This window comes from Citrus clementina, unplaced genomic scaffold (assembly GCF_000493195.1).
Source record: "Citrus clementina cultivar Clemenules unplaced genomic scaffold, Citrus_clementina_v1.0 scaffold_9, whole genome shotgun sequence".
NCBI classification, from domain to species: Eukaryota; Viridiplantae; Streptophyta; class Magnoliopsida; order Sapindales; family Rutaceae; genus Citrus; species Citrus x clementina.
Genome location: NW_006261964.1, coordinates 669,812 through 685,141, shown reverse-complemented (window position 1 = coordinate 685,141; position 15,330 = coordinate 669,812). Strand labels below are relative to the sequence as shown.

The 15,330-nt window shown below is 31.9% G+C and overlaps 1 protein-coding gene across 3 annotated transcripts; it reads left to right on the top strand.

The window, feature by feature from the left end:
• The first annotated feature begins 130 nt into the window (after nucleotides 1-130).
• LOC18031472 (GPN-loop GTPase 1) lies at nucleotides 131-3,930 on the top strand. Of its 3 annotated transcripts, none has more exons than XM_006419287.2 (7): nucleotides 131-270; nucleotides 878-1,035; nucleotides 1,351-1,489; nucleotides 1,610-1,836; nucleotides 2,110-2,400; nucleotides 3,065-3,270; nucleotides 3,376-3,930. In XM_006419287.2, exons 2-7 carry the CDS (start codon nucleotides 940-942, stop codon nucleotides 3,695-3,697), a joined length of 1,281 nt encoding a protein of 426 aa, XP_006419350.1. In that variant the 5' UTR covers nucleotides 131-270; nucleotides 878-939; the 3' UTR covers nucleotides 3,698-3,930. The 3 variants fall into 3 exon arrangements, with proteins under 3 accessions (XP_006419350.1, XP_006419351.1, XP_006419352.1); XM_006419288.2 differs by having other exon boundaries at nucleotides 864-1,035; XM_006419289.2 differs by having other exon boundaries at nucleotides 717-1,035.
• The last annotated feature ends 11,400 nt before the right edge of the window (nucleotides 3,931-15,330 follow it).

Sequence of the window (15,330 nt, the reverse complement as noted above, 5' to 3'; positions counted from 1 at the left end):
GACTCTTTGTTAAGCAAATAATTTATTTAAGTGTTTAATTAAATAACGCCCATCGTAAAGGACTCTTTATTAATTTAATTAATTTACATGAAGTTATTTAATTAATTTAATTTATCACATTGACCAAACCAACTTCTTTTTCATACTGATTCATTTATTCTTCTTCGCCCAAAGCCCTAAACCCCTCCCACAAACTCTCAAGCGCATCACTGCGCACGGCCAAGCAGCACAACCGCTGCCGGGGAATCGTCTCTGTTAAATTTTTGCACGGTAAGACATTTTTTTTCAATCTCTTTTGCGTATCCTCTCATTTGGTTACATGAAAAGTAAGTTAGTGGCTTGTTTGATCCGCTAGACCTAGAATTACATAGAAATGATATATCTCTAGAATATAATTGATTTTGAGCTTTAAGCATATGTTTGTATGCGGGTCTTTTGACTTCTCTTGCTCCTTGCTCGTGAAACATGTTGGGTGTATTTATATCCCAATCAAATTGATCTGCGTTTTCAGCACTTTTTTTTATGGTTTTTGATTTGAATAACAAAGCTCGTGTTCTTTACAAGTTATTTTTATGTACTACTGCTTCTAGTAGGTGTTATTGTATTGAAGTTGAACCAAGCTCCAGCTTCTAGGTTCCTTATTTTTTGTTCACTTTATAAACAAAGAAATTTTATATATTTTTTCAGATTCTGTATTTGTGATTGTCATCTTGCAGTGAAGTAACGCGAAGCCTTGCTTGTCGGTTCTTTGCTTTTTTTTTGGGGGGTGGGGGGGGGGGGGGGGGGGAATGGGGTGGGCGGTGTTACTCAAACAGCCTATGGCCTATTATTGAGTTTTACTGAGGTATTGTCAACATGGTTAGTTGTTGTGGAGCAGGGCAGATTGAACTTGAAGGTGGATCTGAGTTGCAAGTTTAGCATTACAGTGATTTTGAAGAAATGGATATTGATTCTGGCCTAAAAATTTTAAATATCAAATCGACGGAGGAAAGCGGGCATACACAAATGGAATCCGAGGAGTCTTCTGCACTGAAAGTATGATTTCCTTGTGTTTTTTTTTTTCATTCATAATTCCATTGTTTTGTTGCTGAGAAAATTAAGTAAAGAAAGATTGTTATATATGTGTTTGATAAAGTGTATGAGGGAAAACTTACCGCAACCAGGCTATATTTGATCGCATTGTTTTGATTTCTTAAGACCAAAATTTATGGTTACATAGCAGTTTGATTTTAAATGGAGTTCCTGTTTTCTTAAATTTTTTCAGCAGCCAAATGAAACGGTTAACTTGTTTGTTGTTTATTTCACTGTTAGCATCAACTGATTGCTCTGCATTTTGATTGTTATTTGAAGGCAAATGACAAAGAAAAAGAGGAGATTACCGAATCAATGGACAAATTACACATCGAGGAATCATCTTCTGGACTGGCAGGGTCTTCATCTATCAACTTCAAGAGAAAACCAGTCATTATCATTGTTGTTGGAATGGCAGGTAATCTGATAATTTCTCATGGGCTCTGTCAATTTTGTATCAAAAAAAGAAAATAAGAGCCCAAAATATTATTGATATTACAAGAGAATGACAATTTTGAAATATTTTAAATTCTCTTAGGAAGCGGGAAAACAACATTTATGCATAGACTTGTTTGCCACACACAGTCTAGAAATATACGGGGTTATGTTATGAACCTCGACCCCGCCGTCATGACCCTTCCATTTGCTGCCAACATTGATATAAGAGATACAATTCGATATAAGGAAGTGATGAAGCAGTTCAATCTTGGACCTAATGGTGGAATTCTGACTTCGCTTAACCTGTTTACAACAAAGTTTGATGAGGTAACAACATATAGTGGACTTAACCTTACAATTTTGTATTTTATTTTCTCACATGAGTTCCTGAAGCTATTAATCTTCTGTTCTTCTGAAGATGAGGCTATACATAGATTCTGGATTTTGTTGAATGGTTTATCTTCTTTCAATATTGTCAAGTCAACTGACATTGTGGACAAGTATTTAGATCAAATAATTAGATTAGTACACTTGTTTGGATATTAGATAGACCATCCAGTGTCTTGTCCGTCTTTCATCGTGTCCCATGTGAAATTTTAGGTTATTTCGTTGATTGAGAGGCGGGCAGATCATCTTGATTATGTTCTCGTGGATACTCCTGGTCAAATTGAGATCTTTACTTGGTCTGCTTCGGGAGCCATTATTACAGAAGCTTTTGCTTCAACCTTTCCAACTGTGGTTACTTACGTAGTTGATACACCTCGTTCGGCAAACCCAATGACGTTTATGAGCAATATGCTTTATGCTTGTAGCATCCTGTACAAGACACGATTGCCTCTTGTGCTGGCGTTTAACAAGACTGATGTGGCTCAACATGAGTTTGCTTTAGAGGTACAGTTCTTTTCCATGTTAGATTACTACTTTTGTGATTATTATCTTCCATAATTGGATGACTTCTTATGGGATGCTCCGATTCTTGACATTTTTGGAAAGATATAGAGCCAAAACAAAAATAGTAAAAGTATCATATTTTAATATTGAAAATACACACAAACACACACAAAAATTACTTTTGGACAATGTTAGTTTGGCATGATTGGATATACGACTGAGGTATGCACCTCAGCTAATTTCACTAATTTAATACATTCATGGATGTTGGCTAGCCTGAGTTTGGTTTTGCAAATTTCAGAGTTTACACAGTTATCCAAGTGGATGAGGTTATTGTGAAATGATTCTTTAAATGTGCTTTTCCGTCATTCCTTTTACCTCAGAATAGTCATTGCATTAGCAGGGGAAAGATATAATGGTTTCATGTTTAGGAAATTTTGCTACTTTTTAATGGGAAGACTGCATTGAATTGATTATTGGCTCAATGATAACTGAAAAGAATACTTTATTTAATTAGCATATACTTATTATAATCCTTTAAAAGGCCTTTTTACGCTGTTTCTAAAATCTGAATAACAGTTGAAGTTTTGTGCATTCTTTGATTTTGATGTAGAAGTATATGTAAGCATTGGTTCTTGGATTGTCTAATCTGCTTTGTATGCAGTGGATGCAAGACTTTGAGGTGTTTCAGGCGGCAATAAGTTCGGATCACTCATATACTTCGACTTTAACCAACAGCCTCTCCCTTGCGCTGGATGAGTTTTACAAGAATTTAAAGTCAGTTGGAGTATCCTCTGTTTCTGGTGCAGGGATCGAAGCCTATTTTAAGGCCATTGAAGAAAGCGCCCAGGAGTTTATGGAAACCTACAAGTATTGTTTACCTTTGATTAAATGTTTTCTCATTATTGCAGACCCTTACGATTGGTCAGTGTGGTCACATTTTCATATTTATGCTGCTTATTACTGTCTGTGTAGGGCTGATCTTGACAAGAGACGGGCAGAGAAGCAGCGTTTGGAGGAAGAACGCCAGAAGGAGAACATAAACAAACTGAGGAAGGATATGGAGAAGTCCAAGGGAGACACGGTGGTCTTGAACACTGGTCTGAAGGACAGAGAAGCTAGGATTAGGGCTGCCATGATGGATGAAGATGAAGTACAAGAAGAAGATATAGATGAGGATGATGATTTTGAGAGACTTAGCGAAGAGGAAGATGTTATCGATGAGGATGAGGATGAAGTTACACTTCATGAGAAAGACATAGGTGGGATGGTCCAGCCAAGAGAAACCATGAACTAGAGTAGAAGAGCTCGAGCCATGGACCATCCAATGAATTCATGCCATGTGTTTTCATGATTGCCTATGTGTGTATTTAATGGTTTGCCATACTCTTTAATTTGTGGCAATTGAGGGGAATTTTGAACCCCAGTGGGATTTTGCTTTGCCATGCTCTTCATTGCTAATAGGTAAATGGTGTTGATAACAAGACATCCCATTCCCATGTATATTTGTATGTATTTCTCTTTGCATGACACGTCACCATGCTTATGCGTTCAATCGTTACAAAAAGATGGCGAGGCAGCGTCCAAATTTGGCGAGCGGGTTACAGATTCTTCATCTGCGAATAAGTTCTTGAGAGCCTTATAGAAGGGTTATTTCCACCTAACCCTCAAATCTTTCAACATTTTTTACTGTGCAGCCAAACTTTTTGATATTTTTCACCGCGCATCTAATTTCGTTAATTTGACCGTTATTTTTAATGGAGCTATTTGAAAGTTAATAAAATGTCTGAAATACCCCTTATCTTGAATTAGAAAAGAATTAAATGAGACAAAATGTTAATCTAATAATTAATATTTACATTAAAAATTCTTAATTAAAAGTAATTAATAATAATCACATCAATTAATTTATCATTATCAAATAATATTTAAGATATGAACTTCCAAATTTACCCTTTGACCGTTAGAATAAATGGTCAAATTAACATATTTGGGTGTGAATTGAGCATTGTTGAAACATTTAGCTGTGCAGTAGAATATGTTGAAACATTTGGGGGCAAAACGGAATTAACCCCTTATAGAATCATAATCGAATGACTTGAAAGTGACAAATAGATACCACGTGCAGTCATGTGAGCCAATCTTCTTTTTATCTCCTGAAAATGATTAGAAGTTAGCATCGAGCCCGACTCCTCCATTCTGTCTTGCAATCTGACACATAGTCACACCAAGCAATAATGTTAAACATCACCGAGTTTCGGAATTTGGACCATCCGCGAACCGGAATCATGTGATTTCATTTTTTATTCCTTTAGTGCTTTTAATTTAGGATAATGATAATAATAATAATAAGGCTAGCACTGTGTTACGTTAAATGTAACATACACTCAAGAGAAATAATATCCATCAATACCCCTAACTTTCATGGAAATTACGTTATTTGAATTAAAATAAATATTTTTAAATCTTAAAGAAGAAATGAGAGAAATTAAACAAGAAATAAGAAAAATAAAAATAAAATTATCTACAATACAGATAAATCGGAAAAAAGATAAGAAGGTGGAAAAACTTGAAATAATAAAATCAGGAATAATAGGAACAATTTTTGAAAAACAAATAACAAAACCCCAACCAGGAAGTTATGATGATTGGTTTATAAAAACTCAATACCCAAAAATATTAAAGGAATCAGAGAGATTAAAAGCAGAATTAAAAACAAATGAAAAAGGAAAAGAAAAATTAGAAATAAAGGAAAACGTACCAAGTGATACAGAATAATGAAAAATACATTAGAAGAATTAATTGAAAAATTTAGTGATATAAATCTTAGCGATATAGAAGAATTTGAGAAAGAATATTGCATAAAAATGAATGTTGCTGGAGGTCCAGAACTAAAACCTGATATTGGAGAGTCAAGCCATAGGAATGGAACAAGTAAAAAGAAAAATAAACCATTTTTTGAATACTATCCTCCCATTAAAAATACCCCATGGAAAAAAAGAATACCAACCCAATAATGACCACTTAATGCCAATAAGCAATGCAGGCACATTTTTAGACTTAGATTGCAAAATAGATTCTCGAAAAGCTTTAGCAGAATGAGGAATGCAAATTAAATTATTTTTTATATTCAATGGATCTAGAGATGATTGGAATGTAGAAACAGAAGAAGAAAAAATAAACATATTTGCTGACATTCTAATAGCAAGTTTCACAGGAAATGTATTTAACTGGTGGAAAGGATTAAGTGATAATACACAAAAATTAATAAAAGATTCAACTAAAATAGCATTAGGAAGAGATAAAGGATTAGGTATAGAAAGAATAATCGAATATATTGCTAGTGAATTCCTAGGAGAAGATTGGTTACAAAATACAGAAAATGAAGCAAAACACGATAAATTAGACGCTAGAATGAAATTAATAAATTTGATGATTTGTAATATGTGTTTTGTAAAAGAATATACATGTGAATTTAGTAAATATTATTATACCCAATTCATAAGTCATGAAGATCAAAATATATATAAAAATTTGTACTACTCTAAATTACCATACCCTTGGAATGGATATTTCATTAATGAATATGAAAAATATACTAGTAGAAATGATAATAGACTCTCAGATACATTAGGAGCTAGGATAAGATTCTTAAATACAAGATTAAGTGAAATATGTATTCAAAGAAGTTTAATAAAAAAGAGTAAAAATATAACAAAAATATGTTGTGAGAAAACGGAAATGCCTACTCAATGGGGATGTTATGTACCTCATAAGAAACGAAGAAAATCTTATCATAAAGAAAAAAGATATAAAAAATATAATAATTTTAAAAGAAAATACAAAAAATAAGGAAGAAAATATTATAAAAGAAAATATAAAAAGCAAAGAAAGATCTTAGATAAATCCAAATGTAAATGTTGGAATTGCGGAGAAAAATGACATATTAGTACAGAGTGTACAAAAAAGAAGGTTAGACTCCTAAAAGAAGATTTTGAAGAAATAGAAAGTGACTTAGAAGAAATAAGTAATTTATCTGATTATATAGGAGAAGAAGTTTATATGGAAGAAAAATCAGAAAATGAATCAGAATAAAGAAGAATCATTAGATAATGAACAGATAGAAGAAATAAACGAAATAGAAAAAGAAGAAAATAAAAGTGGATATAGTCTTGTTGCCACTTTCAACAAAGAAAAATATAATAAACTTTTAAAATTAAATATGGAAAAACCAGAATATGGCATAATCCATAGATTTAGAGACATGTTTAAAAGAAAAAGAATCATATTACATGAATATTATGAACAAGAAAAAGCTGTAACAATTACACAAGCTGAAGGAAATATTAGATTTAGTTTAATTAATAAAAGATCTATAGATTTAGCATTAAGAAAAATAAAAAGTGAATCGACTAAGGAAAAAATCTAATAAGTATATTTAGCAGAAATACAAATTTTAGTAAAATCTCTTTTCAAAGAAGGAATAGATAGCCCTATAGTCTTATCGTTACATGACCAAAGATTTACAGACCCTAGCATAGGACATTTAGGAACAATAGAAGGAAATTTATGTTATACTAAATTATTATTTACTTGTCACCCTAGATATTGTGTACATAAAAAGGATAAAAACATAGATGAAACATTAAGCCTACATTTTAAATTATTAAAAAGAAATTTAATGAAAGAAGGTAATAGGATAATGACAATACATTACTCAGCTTTATATAGCTTTTGTAATTCGAATTATGGAGAAATATATGGTAATAAACCTTACATTGAAATAAACAAAGATTGTGAAGATATTGCAACATTTATAGAACCAGTAATCGAAGACTATAAAATCCCTATTAATTATGATTTAAGTATAGATGATAAAAAATAATTTTTGGATAATAATAATAAAAACTCCATTATCCCTATAAGTTTTGCTGGAAAAACCTTAATAAGAGGAAGTTCTTCTAGAAGAATAAGTACTGATAGACAAATAATCAAAGCTTTACCATCCAATAATGTAGTAAAAATACTTGGACAATACTTTAATGGAATAGATTATACAGCAAAGATACCTATCCTATTAGACACAGGTACAAGCCATAATTATATGAACCATACAAAAAATAAAGGACTCTTAGTAAAAGAAAAGGAAATTCCCTATGAATACACTGATTTCAATGGAAATAAACATATCTGTAAACAAGAAGTTAAAGTCCCTATAATAATAGAAGGACTTACAATAATTGTCGCCTGTTATATAGACTCATTTATGACTACAGACCTAGAAAAACATATAGTCCTAGGGAATAGTTTTTTAAATGATTTAGAATATTATAAAATTGAGCAAAATAAAATAACTTTCCTTATACACGGACAAAAAATAGTATGTGAAACATGTTAAAACAAGCTTATATAAAATATCCTATGTCTGTCTATATACAAATAAATATAACAGAAAAAGATATTGATACATGTGCTTTAATTGACACAGGAAGTGAAATAAGTATAATGAAATCCTTTTTATCAACAAAATGGGAACCAAATGGAAAATTAAAAATAATTGGCATCACAGGTGATAAACAACAAATCAACTTATCCTTGATAAACTTTGAAATACTGTTAGGCAGTAAAATTGTCCGTGTCAACCACGTATTCCAATATGATAATATGGATTGTGATATACTTTTAGGTAATGACTTTCTCCAACAATTTCAATATTACCAACAGACTAGTCTGAGACTACCCATATGATCACTTTAAAAACTCATTGTAATCATATTCTTCGTATCCCCCGTGAATTTAAACCATACAGAGTTCAGCCAGCCCAGCGTGGTGATAAGTATATTTATGAAAAATATTATTTAATATAAAAAGGACAGAGTTATAACATACAATTAGAAAAAATAAAGACACAACTTGAACAAGTTTATAAAGAAAACCCATTAGCATTATGGAAACCAGACCATCCTAAAGCAAAGATAGAGTTAACTGAAAATAGGATAATAAGAGTAAAACCTATGACGTATACAGAAGAAGATAGAGAAGAATTTAGAACTCAAATAAAAGAACTTTTAAATCTAAAGCTCATTAGAAGCAGTATTAGTCCACATAATAGCCCTACTTTTATGGTTAGAAAAAGAGCAGAACAGGTTAGAGGAAAAGCAAGAATGGTAATAAATTATAAAGAACTCAATAGATATACAAAATTTGATGGGTATTTTCTCTCAAATAAAGAAGTACTAATAAACCTTGTAAAGAATAAAACTTACTAATCAAAATTTGACTGTAAATCAAGTTTTTGGCAAATAAAAATGGAAGAAAATAGTATTCCTTATACAGCCTTTAACACCCCACAAGGACATTATGAATGGCTAGTAATGCCTTTTGGATTAAAAAATGCCCCACAAAATTTTCAAAATAGAATGGATAAAATATTTAGGAATTATAACTACATTATAGTCTATGTTGATGATATATTAATAGCATCCGAGACATTAGAAGAACATAGGCACCATTTAAAAGAGTTTGTTAACATATGTATCAGAGAAGGTATTGTATTATCCAGTAAAAAAGCAATTATAGAACATAAGAGAATAGAATTTTTAGGTATGATTCTTGATAAACAAGGAATCAGACTCCAAAGCCATATATGAAGAAAAATAATTGAGTTTCCTGACAAATTAGAAAATAAACAACAAATACAAAAATTTTTAGGATGTTTAAATTATGCAGAAGGATTCATAAAAGATCTAGCTAAGAAGAGAAATGTACTTCAAAAATTGTTAAGAAAAAATAATACGAGAGGATGGAATGAGGAACATACACAAGCCGTAAAAAATTTAAAGGAAGAATGTAAAAATCTTCCGGCATTAAGATTACCAAATGAAAAAGATAAATTAATAATACAAACAGATGCATCTGATTTATATTGGGGAGCAATTCTCAAAACAGATATAAATGAATTATGCCGATATACTAGTGGAACTTTTAACCAAGCTCAAGTCAATTATCCCGTACATGAAAAAGAACTCCTTGCAATATATAAAGGAATAAAAAAATTCTCATTATTTTTACTTCAAAAATCGTTTATTGTAGAAACAGATAATTCTCAGGTAAGTTCTCTTATCAATAGAATTTTACCGAATGAATCCCAATATAGAAGGTTACATAGATGACAAGCTTATCTGTCTTATTATAATTTTAAGATAATACATATTAAAGGTACTAACAATTTCCTTGCAGATTTTCTAAGCAGGAACATAGAATTTGGACAATGAATCCTGAAGTAAATAGAATCATTGGCAAAATAAAAGCCGAAATACAAAGGCTCAAAACTGAAGCATCTGACATAATTGATGCAATAAACTATTTGAAGGAGGCTTCCGAGGCCCATGAGAAAGGAGTAAATTTGTTAGAGTCATACATAGACGACATAACAAAGGCGCTCTCTATAAACACAAACCCAATAAACATCAACCCAATAGATGTAGGAAGCAGTAGTGGACCCTTCAGAGAAGATAAACCAATTTCTGACCCAGTTCCAAATAAAATCATATCTATAGAAGTTGAGTCAACAAAATCAGATCCTCCAAAAAAGTTTATCCAAATAAACAACCCTTATACAGAGGAGGAAGAAAAACCTCTAAATCCAAAAGAAGAAGAGTATAAACAATTCTCTACATGGGTATATTCCACTTGTTCTCATAATAATGCAATTTTTAAAGCCCCAGGGAAAAATGTATACCCCAGAATGATTGCTACCAAAGGAGCAGATCCACTCCTTGTTGAAAAAATAGCAAAATATGGATACTTAGACTTGGTATATCCAGATATAAACCTTCAAGAAATAGCCAGCTTTGATGACCTATTAGTCAAGGAAATATCAAGTTCGCCCAAAAAAGGCTAGTATACTTAAAATTCTACACCATAAGCCCAGAATACTATCAGAATATAGAATACCAAGCCTTTTACATGATTTCCGTATGTCACCTTACAAAAAATTTCAAAGTCGAAATTGGGACAGAATACACAAATGTTCCACATATAAACGAAGCTTGGATCCGAACATGAAGAGCCAGAGGAATAAAGGCCATATGGAGCATAGCTAAAGACTTGTATAAAAGGAATTTCAGAACTATTATCAAATTCCAGAATTACATCCTTATAACTTCCGAGGATGGCCATACACCTTCAAATTTGTTACTAGACTTCATCAACGAAATAAGCACTATGTGTTTCCCCAGCAGCAGTAAAACCATGCAGCAGGCTTACCAACTGATGGAAGTGGCAGACAACATAAAGAAGATGCCCGACAAGATAAGAGAGACAACATATAGAAAGATGCCCGACAAGATAAGGCAGACATCATAAAGAAGATATAAATAAGAAACTGTATACGGAATAAAACGTAAGCAATGATGTAAGAAGCCCAATTATATAAGGGCAGCAATGTAATAAAATATAAAAAAGAAGCCCAAATAATGTAAGGACAATAGTGTATTTGTATCAAAAAGTTGGATTATAAATAAACAACTGAAAGAGAACTCGTCAGAGCTTCTCGATTGATCAAAAATTCATTCCTTTTTAAGTTTTCAAAATTCTCTGAAAATATGAATAGCTAAACCATTTCCTTGCTCTAAATCCTAAATCAATACATCACTAATCAAAAACAAAATCACCATAGAAAGGTCAGAGAAGCCTATATTTATTCAAGTTTTCTATGCACAACAATCAGACTCCATACAGTAAGGCCGCTCGAGTCCGCTGATCCCGTTAAGGCAAGGAGGCCGTTGAGGGAATAAGGACAACCAGGCTGCAGGTCACTGGAAAAAGATTGGTATGCAGAGAAACAAGAATAACTTAGGTAATAATTCTCAACCCTTATCTGTTGGTGGAAGTTTGTTGATGATTGATGATGAGGAGATTTATGGAGGAAGAGCTAATCTCCAGAAGTGAAATATTTTAAGTTTATAATGAATAACAATATCTTGTTAGGAAATTCTAAAGAATATATGATAAACTCAACAACTAGAATAACATATAATGATTATATGATGATAATAGATTTTAACTTAGGATCATTTAAACAAAGTTCCTATCTTTTAAGTAAAGAAGAGCTTGTTAGAACAGAAGACCTACAAGCAGTATATACGCTTAACTTACCACGGGAAATAAAAAGGAAGATTATAAACCATATTGAAAAAGATAATTTAAAGCATAACATAATTATGCTAACAATAGAACAAGGGATTGACATAGCCTTGGCATATATCGAACATGAAAGTCAACAAATCGGACCATCATACATAAATTACATAGAAAATTCAGATAATGAAGAACTTGAGATATAAAAATCTAAAATATAACACATATAATGGTTATGAGGTATATAGACAAGCAACCCATAACGTAAATTGGATAGACGATCCCGATTGGGCGTTAGTATCCTCTATACTTTGGGATAACAAGCCACGTACCTATAACCAGTAAAAATGGATATCCATAGAGAAATCAGGTACTACAGTAGTATAATAAATAATGATATATATTTTATAAAGATAGAAATATTCTATTATTCAGAAAATACTACACATAACCTTGAAATTTCAGATTTGAATCTGACCAATAATCCTACATATATCTAGGGGTGGGCAAAATACCCGACCCGATCCAATTTGACCCGAAAAAATTCGGGTTCGGATCGGTTCGGGTTGTTATTGAAACCCGAATGGGTGAAAAATTGCAAACCCGATCCGATCCGAATATCCGATCGGGTCACACCAAAAAAAAAAAAAAACCTGACTAAACCTATAAACACATCACACATGCACACACCAGACACCACACACAAGGGCACACACAAAGTCTCAACTAAAAAACAATTAGCTAAAAAACAATTGACAAATAAAAAACAAATCAAATTATAACCCACGCACACAACCATATCTCGCTACTTTCACAGCCCTCTCATCTTCACAGCCCTCATCCTCACACTCATGACTTCACGTGCACAAACACATCTTCATCCTCACGCTCATGACTTTCACAGCCTACAAACGCAGAGAAGAGAGCGGAGGAAGCACAACCAGCGCATGTAGCCACCTAACCCGCGACCGGATCTACTGCTCCGCAACATCCGTAGCTACTAGATCTGCTGTTACCGGATATCTACCAGATCTGCTGTTGCCGGATATCTACCGGATCTGCTACTACTAGATCTGATGCGCTGCTATCGGGTCAGATGCTGCTGGATCTGCTGTTGCAGCCTCCACCATCACCAGGATCTGCTGTTGCAGCCTCCACCATCACCAAGCTCCACCGCGAACCGGCAACCTGAATTCTTTTTTTTTTCTTGCTGTTTTGATGGTATATAATACTATATTATATATTATCTGTTAATCGCTAAATATATGTATTGTTAAATGTTAATAATAAAATGAGGGAAATTCTTGTATGGAAAATTTTGGAGCTTAATTTATTAAGTCCGTGGAAGCTTAAATTATAAGTATGAATTGATTTTTTTTTTTTGTTTTGTTTTTAGTGAATAGATTAAGCACTAAAATTAAATATTTTACTTTGATCTGTGCAGTAGCTTCACCCGATCCGAATTAGTCCGAATTTAACCCGATTATTTGACCCGATCCGATCCGATCCGAATATGTTCGGATCGGGTCGGATCGGGTTATAACTTTGGGTTAAGTTCGGATGAATTCTTTTCTAACCCGATCAACCCGAAATCCGATCGGGTTGATCCGAACCCGACCCGAACCCGAAAATGCCCACCCCTACATATATCTTGGAAACTAATAATAATTATTACGATTTTTATGTCCCAACTCTCCCTAATAATATACCTAGGGAAATTGAAGGAGAACAAGTTATAGCCTTATATTTAAGAAATGACATAGAATATAGTAGAAACAGTAGATACGATAGATATACATTATAAAATCAGAAAAAGTCTTGTAGTAGTTATTAGTCTTATTTAATTTTATTCTTTATATATTTTACATTTTTCTGTTATTTTGTGTGTTTTGTTTTTATTTTTTATTATTTTATGCTATTATTTTATGCCCCTAAAAAATGGTATCAGAGCCAGAACTCTTAAAAATCTTATAATCTTAAAGATGGATCCAATACAATCTATAGTCAATAGTTTATATACATTAAAAGTATATAATAAAGAAGAAATAAAACATGTAACAAAAGCATTAAAAACTGATAAAAACAATATAAGGAATATAGAACTTGAGTTGACTGAAGAACTTAGAGAGAGAAATATAGATACAACTGGAGGTGAGATATTGATAGAAAAGAAAATGAAATTTATTGATAAATTTATACAATTCTTAGTATATTGGTATAAAACAGAAGCACTATGAATCAATCTGTTAATACAATACAAGATTTAGTAAATAGCATAGAACGAATGTTTCTAGGATAGGAAAATATAGTAAATACATACATAAATTTAATAAATCAAAAAATAGACTTATTGGAACAAGAAAGGATAGAATTAGTAAAATTAGGACCAGAAGTTTATCATGAATTTATAGACCTATATGAATTTGATAATCATTTACTTTTATTAAAAGAAATAAATAAAACTCTAGAAAGAATAAAAAATAGATGTAGAAGAGATGAAAGAAGACAAATACTTCCTCAATTATAAAAAATAGAGAAACCTAAATGATATTTGCCAAGAAGAATAAAACAAAAAATTTATGATACATTGATTGTAACTTAGGCTTCCTTAATAATAATAATAATAATAATAATAATAATAATAATAATAATAATAATAATAATAATAATAATAATCATCATCTGCAGTATCTTTATTATGCCAAAAGCACTTTTCACGTGATCTTCGCTTATGAAATAAAATCTCCGTTTAAATCCTTATGTATAAACTATTCGCGTTCGCTGGTAAGTCAAAACTCCAGAAATTAAAAACAAAATATTTTCAAGAATCGGATCAATTTTACCAAGTAAAATTTAACAAGTTCGGATCAATTGGTTTTGATGTTTCCACTGATTTCTGAGTTGTGCGATAACTATAAAGGGACTTTAAATCTAATGGTGGAGTCAATTGGGATCAAAAATTAAATATCACAATGGATTTTTGAGCTGTACCATTTACAGACTTTATTCAAGAGGAGTCGAGCAATATGCTGCTGCCGTTACAACAAACTCACAGCGAATTTTTGGATTGGGTTATAACAAAATGTGATTCGAGTAAAGGTTAAAAGAAATAGAAAAAACAGGTAAAAACAGCTCTAATTCGACGGTGGTTAGTGCTTAGCGGTTGTCAAAGATTGGATTTTGAGAAATTGTGAAGTAATAACAGCCTTAATTATCCTATTAAGCAATTAAATTCAGCCGTATATCACTAACTGCCGAGATAATTTTTAAGATATATGTAAAGAGAAAATGACACTTTCCTCCTTTATTGATTTTTTTAAAACATTTAGGCGCATTATACATTTTTGATAATTCCATATATAAACGAAGAAAATATATTGTTGCGATTGGTATATGTATAAATTAAAATTAATTTATTTATAGGTTAAATGGGGGTAAAACAATTGTAGTATAGTACTACAGTTGCACGTAGCTAAGTTCGTTAAAGTGACACAATAATATAGAGAAACTTGTGGTACAACTGTGGTACCGTACCACAGTTATATCCAACCGTTGGATGTCAATAGACTCCACCAATCTAAGTGTATTTAACGACTGGATCCAACTATAATACGGTATCTTGATCCAAATAATATATATGGATGGGATAAAAGCGTCAAACCCAAGTGTAATTAATCATAAATGATCTCAATTAAAATACAATTCATCCACGTCAGCAGAAGCATCGTTTCATTTCAAAACTTCTTTCTTTTTCCTTGACCTGTAGATAAGCCATATAAATTTAAATTT

What these genes read in the sequence shown, in the direction of transcription:
- LOC18031472 (XM_006419287.2), top strand. Translation starts at nt 940, where the DNA reads ATGGATATTGATTCTGGCCTAAAAATTTTAAATATCAAATCGACGGAG. An exon ending in AGGAGTCTTCTGCACTGAAA is followed by an intron (nt 1,036 to 1,350) that starts GTATGATTTCCT and finishes TGTTATTTGAAG; the next exon opens with GCAAATGACAAAGAAAAAGA. An exon ending in TTACAACAAAGTTTGATGAG is followed by an intron (nt 1,837 to 2,109) that starts GTAACAACATAT and finishes GTGAAATTTTAG; the next exon opens with GTTATTTCGTTGATTGAGAG.